This window comes from Aspergillus pseudotamarii (assembly GCF_009193445.1).
Source record: "Aspergillus pseudotamarii strain CBS 117625 unplaced genomic scaffold BDV38scaffold_65, whole genome shotgun sequence".
NCBI lineage: Eukaryota > Fungi > Ascomycota > Eurotiomycetes > Eurotiales > Aspergillaceae > Aspergillus > Aspergillus pseudotamarii.
Window position 1 is genome coordinate 86,777 of NW_022475079.1, and position 9,765 is coordinate 96,541.

Consider the following 9,765-nt stretch of genomic DNA (forward strand, 5'->3'; position numbering starts at 1 on the left):
CTGTCGACGAACTCAACCACATGATTCGAATATAGTAGGATCTTCAAGAAGATGGCTAAACACGCGCTTTTTAGCAGTGATCGTTTACCGCCGGACAATCTTCAATAACGGAGCAATCCTGGCCTTTCGACTCAATCCAACACGGTAGGGTACCTTCCCCGTGGAGATTGGACTGTGTTTGCCGGGCCCTTTGTTCGCACCTTTGCCTGAAGCATCTGTATCCGCGATCCTGGGAGTCGTAGAGGGTGTTTTCGGTTCCGAATCAGACTTCTTGGGTGTCTCGGGCGGGTTCTCATTTGTAGTCAACACGGGTGTTGTTTCAGAATGAATATTCTCTGAACCAGCCTGTAGATCGTGAGCTACACTAAGTATATCTGAATCATCGACGGCAATTTTGTTGACAGTTGTATTTGTGGTATTGTCGACCGTGACTGAGACAGTCTGTTGATCTTGTTCGACATAGGTGTCTGACAGTTTCCCTATCTTATCTCTTGGTTCTCCCTCGATCACCGGATCGGAGGTTTTCTTCCGCTTGCGTCCGCGTTTCTTAGGTTGCGGGGCTGGATCAGGTTGAACTGTTATATTGTCTGATGGTGTTTGATCATTATTTGTAGGGACGGTAGGGTGTGATACGTCGCTGTTTACGGGATGGGGAATGACGGGGTTTGGTGGTGCATCGTCGATCCATATTACGTCGTCTTCGACGTCTGGGTCATAGGTTTTGTGGAGTGTTACGGAGGTGGTTTTGCCGCGTTTTAGTTTCTTCTTTTTGGATTCTTTGGGTGCCGCTGGTTCTAGAGTTTGTAAAGTCTCTGTGGGTGCTTGTTGTGGTGGGGACTGTTGGTTGGGTATCTCGATGTGGAAGTTGGTATTTTCTGTGGTATTATTTTGGGGTATATCGGCCGGAGGAGTAGGGAGATCTGGCTCAGTCGGATGGACTTGTGGTTCTGGTATTATGGTTATAGGATCAGGGTGGGTGGATTGATCATCGATGTTCGAAACGTCATTGCGCTCTGTGTCAGGCTTTGGATTCTTTGGTGGCCGGCCTGGCTTGCGCTTCTCGGGTTTAGTATCATATGCTTCACTAGTGTCCTGATTAACCGCACGTGGAACTTTAGGAGTTTCGACAGTTTCCGCTGGGGTTTGCTTCTTTGGACGACCTCGTTTTTTTGGCTCTGCGGGTGTTTCAATAGTGATAGTATGAGGTAGTTTGTCGGTGGACTCTGCAGGTTGGTGCACTTCGGGGTGTGGAACTAAAATCCCGTTTGAACCTGCATTATCACTTCGCGAGCGACTGGCTTTGGGAGACAATAATGAAGAGTTCGGTTCGGTGTCGTGCGGCGAAGAGGACATTCCTTGCATGGAGTTCCACCTCCGGGCACCGTTTTGCAGGTCGATCTGCAAGGCGTCGTCCGGTCTCAGGAAGGACATTGGATCATGATTGGAGCTTCTGGAGGGTTGTAATGATGATTCGAAGAGATTGTATGACGCTGCGGACTGGGAGAAGTCATTGCTCAAGAGACTTTGAGGATGATGTTGTTCTGTTTGTGCGATAGGTTCGTATTGGTGGGTGGTTGTGCCATTTGTTTGGTACATGTGTTCCGGAGCAACCCCCATATTATTGTAATCTATATACTGTGGACCATTGACATCGACAGTCGGAACGAGATGTATATCATCCATATGTGGTAAAGTAGGCTGGCAGGGTTCCGATTCAAGGGTAGTATGCGGGGGAGGATTTTGTCGATTGGCGTATTGAGCATCATCATCATCGAAGAGGCGTTGCTGTGCGAGACCAATCTCTGTCATCATTGACCCTATCGCGGTGTATATTGTAAGTATATGGTGGATAACTCAGGGTATGCCGCCAATGCAGAGTACTGGTAGCGCAATGCTCACCTATGGACCCGCCGCCCCCCGCTTCATTCGGGATCCATCTTTCTTCTCTCCGCTGCTGGGAGGATGATAGTCCGGTTGGCGCTGTTTCCTGGGATTGAAGAAACACATCGAAATTGATTGCGATTGGGTGATTGGGCTCCTGTACTTGAGCTGCTATGGGAACATCTTGTTCGACGGAGTTGAGAGCGTAATTGTTGTCGGCTTGATGCGTCGGGTTGGGGGGAGGTGGGAAGTCCGCTGCCAACGGATCATCCTCGTCATCGGAATCTTGAATTACTCGGCCGTGGGACATCGATCTAGCTTATATGCAATATTGCGGTGAAAAGCAGGAGACTGAATAGATATTGGCGGCGCATTGGCATGGGAAATTGACTGGCTTATCACGCGTCGTGGCCGATTGGGTGCGGAAATGACGCGCGGACACGTGATGATAAGCTCATGCTCATCTCTTGCTTATTCTTTGATATCAAGACTGTAAACTGGAATTGGGTATGTCTGTAAACATAAAATTCTAAATACAAAAGGTATCATGATGCAAGCATTGCAGACATATCTTCATTCCATAGTACTCTGTGGTCGCATTACTCCCCTTCCGAAGAACTCGCCGATGACCCCGAAGCCATCCTTCGACCGTTGGAGCTCCCCTTTGAAAAGCTCATGCTGATCCGCTGACTCCACCTGTCTCTTGCGGATGGCTCTGATAGTAGAGTTCTGAGGAGCACAGACCGGACATTCGGCTTCCTCGTCGACCTTGTTCAGACACCGTTGGTGGAAAGAATGCTTGCAGAGGAAGTGAACCGTAGGAAGGTCCAGGACTCCACCGCAAGACTTAAGTGCACACCGGCGAGCTTGAAAAACAACTGGTTTGCTACCTAATTGTTCAAGCTCCTTCCTCTTACTTTCAGTTTCTGTACTGTAGCTGGAAATAAAACGACGATTCTGCAAAATTCATTAGCTCACGGCATGGTTTTCCTTAGGGCGGGGCACCAACAGTCGATATCTCTTTCCGTTCTCGCTCGATGTTATCGCTCAGATACTTCTTCACCCGGCCCATAGTGACCACGGCGTTGTTGCTGAGCGCCTGGATGACTTGGAGCGGCGACATGAGTCCCTCGTCGTTAATGCGTTTGAGAACAACATCTAACTCCTCGCCCGCCTCTTCGAGAATCTTCGGGCTTGAAGCAAAATAGGTTAAAGCATCAACGTATAGTTGGGGTTCTTCTGGACCATATTTCTTCAAAGCTTGAATGGCTCCGCGTGTATCTTTTGCGGACGTGAATGAGCGGAAAATGTCCGAACGAAGACCTTCCTGCTCCCGCACCAGAGTCGATCCTTCCCGAAAGCCCGAAAGATCTGAGAGCAACAAGACGCTGGATGTGGATATCGGGATCTAGAGAAACATTAGTCACGCTACGAATGAGCAAGCCGTGCATAATAGGTTCATACATCCTTGCCCTCGATGAGTTTCTTGGCTTTAGTCTCCCATTCATCCTTCTCAGCCGTGGCTTTCTTGCGAGATGCCGTATCTAGGTACATCTCGAATAGCGTCGTATAAAGGTCCACCTTGTCTTCTTCTTTCAGGGTTTCTTGACTGATAAGCGCCTCAAGGAATGTAATAAACTCTTGAGGATGGCCCACAAAAGCGGAGAAGGCAGTTCGGGGCTTGGGGATTTGGTAAACTAGGGTATCATCTGCTACCTTGTCCTCTACTTCGGGTGAAGGCTCGGCGGCTGCCGTCTTTGTGCCTGCGCTAGAGTTCATCAAAGGGAGAGGAAGGAAAGCCGCGAGGCTCTGTAGTGTACTAGTCGACTGCGCCTGTGGCTCGGGTGGATTCTGAACCTCGGTGATGGGCTTGTACTTTCCCTTGTAGTATTCGATAAAAAGATCGGTTGTTCTCTGTGGGCAATTGGAGAGGAGAACACGAGCATACTTCATAAGGTTAAAGTAGGCCTTGAAATAGTTAGTATCATGTTGTGGAACCATGCCAATGGCTAGTACAAACCAGTTCAGGGTCAAGCCTCCAGATATATTCCACAGCCTCTGCATACTTCTTCGAGTCCTCAATCAATATGTCAACAACCATGTCGTTTTCGCCGTACTTTGTAGCCAAGTAAGCGGCTTGCTCATAGTAGCCGCCCTGACGGCACATAGCAATAGCTGTTTCCAAGTCGAACTTTAATTCCCCGGGAGCTTTGATGAACTCATCTAATTTGCCTGTGTCTTTGAGCTTCGCGTAGCAGTTCAATAACAGCGTCGTGTGGTCAACTGTGGCACGATCATGGTCGTGCAACTCTTCGAGGTACTCGATCAAATTGTGGATACGCTGCGTATCCAGATACTGTGTCCATGCATGGTTAGTTACGAGCGTGCAGTACGCGTGTGGAGTTCCAACCTTCCGAATGACTTGTGATGGTTCTGTGTTATCAATGGCCCGGAGGTACTGCTGCATGGCTGTGTCATAGTCGCCCCTCTGGTACAAGAAATCGCCATATTTACGGTAGATGGCATTTTGCTGTAAAGTATCGACACCTTTCTTCTGTGCCAAATTAATCGCCAGTATGTAGAGACTGCGCTGGTAGAGAATTTCGAGTTTTTGCTGCAGGCTCTTCTCACGATAGCGGTATATCTTCATCAGGTTAGCATGGTCACATTATTACGACACGAACCTGCGTACCTTCCCGTCCGATGTCAGAATGAACAGATCGCCCCACTCAATGAACACTTGTTTCACAGGAGACACCAGGGACTCCGAATGTGCAATGAACTTCAGATCCGTGTCCAGCAATGTAAAGGTGGTTGTGCTGAAAATATCATTAGGCTGGCTGACATCGAAGTTCCGCAAAGTACCCGAATTTGAAGTGGCGATCTTCGGAGGGCAGACTAGTGCGACATAATCCTTGAAGATGTTGATTGAGTTCTTAGGACTGTCGAAGGCATAGCTGGGCCCGCGTCCATGCGGCCCATAGGTGTATATCGCATCCTCTCTGGCCACAAGAACGTCACCGTTGTCTTTGTCCAGAGCCATACAGCCGAGAGCGCAGCCAGTGTCTTCGAGGACTCGAGCTGGTTGGCCCTGTCCCCTACCAGCGATAACCAATGCTAATATTCGGTTCGTTGTGGAAATATACAGGATGGATATCGGACCACTGTGTATTTCTAGTCCAGTAATCGGTTCTTCTGATTCGAAGACAATACGTTGCCGCGCGCCGCGATCATGAATTAAATCGCCACGAATGATTGCCACGGAACCATTGGCGAAACCCACGGCGACTTGCGACAGGTCGGGAACGGCCGTAAATGCAGATATCTGCCCATTAAGTACTTAGCAAGAGTTCAGGCACCACCGAGAGCGAACTAACGTACGGGGAATGGTCTTCTAGCATTCTGCACCGGGGTCGTTGATAAGCACCTAGGGGCTCCCGTTTTCTTCTCCGTCTTATCCAGAGCCCAGACTTTCAAAGCTGGTTCATTTGAGGCATCATCAGCGATCGTAACAAGGAGTGATGTTCCTTCTATCTGTTTGATATGCGTGATAGGGCCGCCCTCGGATGCGTTGAACGATCGGACGAGCTTGAAGGAGGGCGAGATGAGGTGGACGAAGCCATCGGTGGATCCAAGAAAGAGATTCGATGAGCCGGTACAAAGGGAGGAGATGTCGGACTAATTCCAATAATATCAGATTAGTATGCCCACATAGTGGTGAGGTGGTAGTAAGTACGTACACTGAATATCGACGAGCTTTCCTCAGGTAGCTTGACGGAAGAAACGTCGAAGAAGTTGAAGGCTTTCCACTGTGACACGGCGTATTAGCAAGTACACTTGCGACAGATATCAACAGGAGCCTTACTGATGTTAGAGCCATTTGTACGTGGCCCACACCATGGACCGATAACAATAAGCTGGAGAAGGTTAGATTGACGGAATGTTGTTCAGGTCCGGAGGTGTATGATTGCCTAGGCCGAAACGGGACAGCTCCGCCCGCACTAGTTTTATCAGATCAGGAGACAACAACTATAACAATCGAAGATGGTTCTATAGATTCATTGGAACTTCTCTGATCGTCCCTACATATCAATTGAGTTACTGGGAGGTAGGAAAGACTACACTTGTTAATCCACAGCTAAAACATTTTTCATCTTCTCTTTAGACCAATTAGACGAAGTAGTCATCATGTTAGGTCTGAGGGCCCTTGTAGGTCTACAGAACGACGGGAAACTGCTGCTCATTACTAGTAATAGAGATACCAAGACAGGTTGAATTTGTGATATTAATCAGGGAAGAACTTAAAAGAACCAAAGAGCATTCAAGATTGCAATTCCCTGTACTCTGAGTAGATATCGAGCGTGTCTTCCCCACACTGGGGAGCATTACATCACTTGAGCCCACGCCGGCAGGAGCTGCTCCGAAGCTGGCTGTTTAGTAGTGACAAGGGCATGTCATCATCCGATCACCTCCAGCCTCCTCTTTCTCCTTGCATTCTTTCTCTTCCTTCCATTCATCTCACCTCAATTGCTTCATTTTCGCATAATACATCCCCTGCCACCGATCCTTATCGTCCTAAAACAATTAAAAATGAGTTTCGCTCGTGCTAACCTCCTTCGCGCATCTGCTCGCGCTGTCGGAGCTGCATCTCGTAGGCCTGCGCAGCAATTCGCTCGCCGCACATACGCCTCTGAATCATCACACGGTGTCCAGAAATCCAGCGACCTGCCATGGTAAGCCACGATAACAATCCTCTTTCCTCCTTGCAACACACGCGATGCATCACATCAGGTTGCAATGCAAATGCTAATACCAATTGACTGCAGGTTGCTGGGATCGGTCGGCTTGGGAGTACCGGCTGCCTATTACTTGCTCTCCTCCGGTCCTGAAAAGAAGCCCCACGGTGGCCACGAAGACCACCATGAAGCCGTGAAAGAAACGGAGAGGGAGGAACAGGCTCCCGCGGGAGAATCCGAGCCCCAGCCCGATCGGGATGCGGAGCAGAAGGTCGACACCGAGGCTTCTTCGTCCTCATCTAACGAGAAGGGTGGATCATTTGGAGAGCCGCCATCTAATGTTGACGAGGTAAGGTCTATCCCGTTTATTGTGCGCTTGATAAGATTTGGGCTCGCGATTATGTTCAATGTGGTTGGTCTGACTATTCTGGTGATAGGCTACTGCCCGCGGGGGAACCGGAGGACCAGCCACTATCTCCGGCAAGCAGGAGGGCGTCTCCAATACTGACACTTCCAACCCGTATGTTAATGAGCCGGGAAAGAGCGAGAAGGGCGAGGGAGAAACGGAGACGGCTAAGGTGAAGGGCACTGTGAGTCCGGAACGACCCCAGGCCTAGAAAACGGCATACTTCTTCCCAGCGCATTTGTACGAGCGGTGCTCTGATAGTTGCTTTGGCATTTTCTGAATGTAATACAACACTGATCCAAATTCATGTGAACTCCTGTCTTTGATAAGACGCTTGTATCTGTAACCACGTGGGAGCTTGATGGCCAATGTGGCCGAGGCGTTAATCATGCATCGTTCTCCCGAGCTTGTAACCAGCTACTGAAAGTAAGTGGACATGAACTTTGAATCTTGGCGCAAATAACCTATCAGCGCAGATCTATTATTATTATTATATGATAATTGCGCGTAAACATCCCCAGGTTTCTCTCCCTCAGCGCACATCAATGGAATCGTCACTATATCCATTCAGCTGTGCCATGCACAACGCCAGACGACCAAATATATAAGAGGAAAGAGGAAAAAAAAAATGTGTGCAGCGAAGCAAATCTCGTAGACCATGAATACCGATGCGACAACCATGCAAAATGCTTCATTTAGAAGCAGACCAAAGTAAACCGCCACATGAAAACGGCGAAGTATGAGTTGTTGACTCAATTCGCCCAAGAGCAGATAAAGAGAGAAAGCAGTGCAAACTCCGGCAACACCGCATGAGACAAGCCCTGCATTTTGAGCGTATAGAAGTGCTAGAGCGCAACTTCTACCGGCGGCTAGATAACTTCTCGTTGAGGGGCTCCCCGTTTACCAGAACTTGCGGAGCTTGGTTCTCCTTACCGACATTTCGGGCAGTAACGGTGGGCACTTCAGCTCCAGTCGCCAGAGTAGCACGGCCGTTTTGCTCCTGTTCCGCTTCTTCTTCTTCTTCTTCCTCCGTATCCTCGTCATCACTGCGCTCATCCTTCCTGATACTGTTGAAGACGTAGTTCTTTAGGATGCGAAGGATCAAGAAGAGCCAGAAAAGGTTGACGGCCTGCAAGCTCGCCAGCAAGGCAAAGGTGATATATTGACTGATCCAGCACTTGTATTGCTGGGTCTCCCAGTTTAACTCGAAAGGACCAACGGTTCGGAATTCGGTGAGAACCGCCCAGAGAATCTTCAAGTTCAGGTAGTGGCGAAGGTAGATCCACATTCCAACAAACATACCGAAGTATGGCGGAGTAATGAACGAATCAAGGTAGTTGAGTGTTTTCGAAGTCTAGTGCTATCAGTATCTATCACCGGGAGATGGTCAGGACGTAAGCATACCGCGAGGAAGAAGTCAGAGACATCGTGCGTGATGTAGACCGCAATGCCCATGTAGGTGAAGTGGAACCGATAGCTCAGAGCGATGAGAGCCAAGGTGATGATGTGATGTCCGACAAGTTCTTTGAAGTCCTTTCGGGGCTTCTCCAGCTGGAGTAAGAGCACAATGGCTTGTTGAGCCCAGTAGCTCGCCTGCAACAGATAATAGGCCTTAAACAGCGCCTCATGCTCCCGGTGCGGGAAACCCTCATACATCGCCGTTGTGTTGAAGTACCAAATATCAGACCTGTACATCACGTACAAACCAAATGGGCCAAAAATCCCGAAGTAGATCGCTGTGTACACCTGCTCCATGAAGCGTGCAGTCTTGCCTTTGCCGCGGATTCCGCAGTATACCGCCCACGGCCGGATGATGCGCTGCATGATGAATTCCCGAGTGAAGGATAAGACAATGGTGTAGAACGAGACAAAGGCAATGTCCTTAGGACCTTTTCCGTACATGACCGGGCCACCAGGGGTTTTCGGCCCTTGCGGGTAGGACAGAAAGATTGCGCTATGTAGCGGATTGGACGGGTTGGGGTTGACTGCATACAGGGCGAGCAGAACAATCAACATGACGAGAGGCAGTAGCCATGTATGTTTCAGGCATTTGTCTTTAAAGCGGCGGAGTAAGGATCTGCTTTTGCGACGCTTCGATTGCGACTTGAGCGACTTCTCGGAAGACTGCGATACCATAGGCCGGAGTGAGCGTAGGCTCGGAGGAGCATTTGAGTGAGGGCATTTGAGTGCTGCGCAATCGATCAAGACCATACCTTATGCCATTTTGGAGCATCCGTTTCAATCGGACTGACCTCATTCATGGTCGACATTGCTGGTGCGCTGGTGTCACCCGGGATATCCGCGCCCAAGTTACTCGAGCTCCGGCCGCGAGCCATGATTAGATGGAATAGGTTGAGTACTAATCCAATACTAAAGTCGTCCTATGGCTGTCCTCCTTGACACTTTCCCAGAGCGTATCTCGATCAGCGTCGGTTTTCGTAAGAGTGGTTTTTCTAAGATTCCAACGCGGGATCCTCCGCCGTATCGGAGCGGAATCGAAGATAAGGGAAACAGAATAGAATTAAAGAAGAGGATAGGGTCGGAGAGAGAACAACAAAAGAACACAAAAAGAGATTGTACCGACGAAAGGTTGAAAAGCCCTGACCCTAAGAAATCGAGAACTGCTGGGGTACGAGTACGAGACACCTAATTCGTTTGAATTGTCAAGAGCGCAAATTAAACCCAATCCAGGGGGTCTTTTTTTCTTTTTTTTTTTTCCTCCGCCCCGGGCTCCACCGCCAA

The 9,765-nt window shown here is 49.2% G+C and overlaps 3 protein-coding genes across 3 annotated transcripts; 1 reads left to right on the forward strand and 2 right to left on the reverse strand.

The window, feature by feature from the left end:
• Positions 1-84: 84 nt before the first annotated feature.
• BDV38DRAFT_274242 (uncharacterized protein) lies at positions 85-5,761 on the reverse strand (the record flags this gene model as incomplete). The annotated part of the gene is made up of 10 exons (XM_032057813.1): positions 85-1,817; positions 2,469-2,838; positions 2,891-3,289; positions 3,346-3,849; positions 3,902-4,237; positions 4,292-4,525; positions 4,574-5,206; positions 5,263-5,559; positions 5,622-5,690; positions 5,747-5,761. 10 exons carry the CDS (start codon positions 5,759-5,761, stop codon positions 85-87), a joined length of 4,590 nt encoding a protein of 1,529 aa, XP_031909599.1.
• Positions 5,762-6,471: 710 nt separating this feature from the next.
• Positions 6,472-7,234, forward strand: BDV38DRAFT_286721 (uncharacterized protein; the record flags this gene model as incomplete). Its single annotated transcript, XM_032060733.1, has 3 exons — positions 6,472-6,614; positions 6,708-6,966; positions 7,055-7,234. 3 exons carry the CDS (start codon positions 6,472-6,474, stop codon positions 7,232-7,234), a joined length of 582 nt encoding a protein of 193 aa, XP_031909600.1.
• A 413-nt stretch (positions 7,235-7,647) lies between these two features.
• On the reverse strand, positions 7,648-9,451 carry BDV38DRAFT_183510 (TLC domain-containing protein). Its single transcript, XM_032052125.1, has 3 exons — positions 9,237-9,451; positions 8,428-9,147; positions 7,648-8,377 (listed from the first exon to the last, which is right to left on the reverse strand). Exons 1-3 carry the CDS (start codon positions 9,357-9,359, stop codon positions 7,883-7,885), a joined length of 1,338 nt encoding a protein of 445 aa, XP_031909601.1. The 5' UTR covers positions 9,360-9,451; the 3' UTR covers positions 7,648-7,882.
• Positions 9,452-9,765: the final 314 nt, after the last annotated feature.

What these genes read in the sequence shown, in the direction of transcription:
- BDV38DRAFT_183510 (XM_032052125.1), bottom strand. Translation starts at nt 9,359, where the DNA reads ATGGCTCGCGGCCGGAGCTCGAGTAACTTGGGCGCGGATATCCCGGGT. An exon ending in ATGCTCCAAAATGGCATAAG is followed by an intron (nt 9,148 to 9,236) that starts GTATGGTCTTGA and finishes ATGGTATCGCAG; the next exon opens with TCTTCCGAGAAGTCGCTCAA. An exon ending in TCTCTGACTTCTTCCTCGCG is followed by an intron (nt 8,378 to 8,427) that starts GTATGCTTACGT and finishes TGATAGCACTAG; the next exon opens with ACTTCGAAAACACTCAACTA.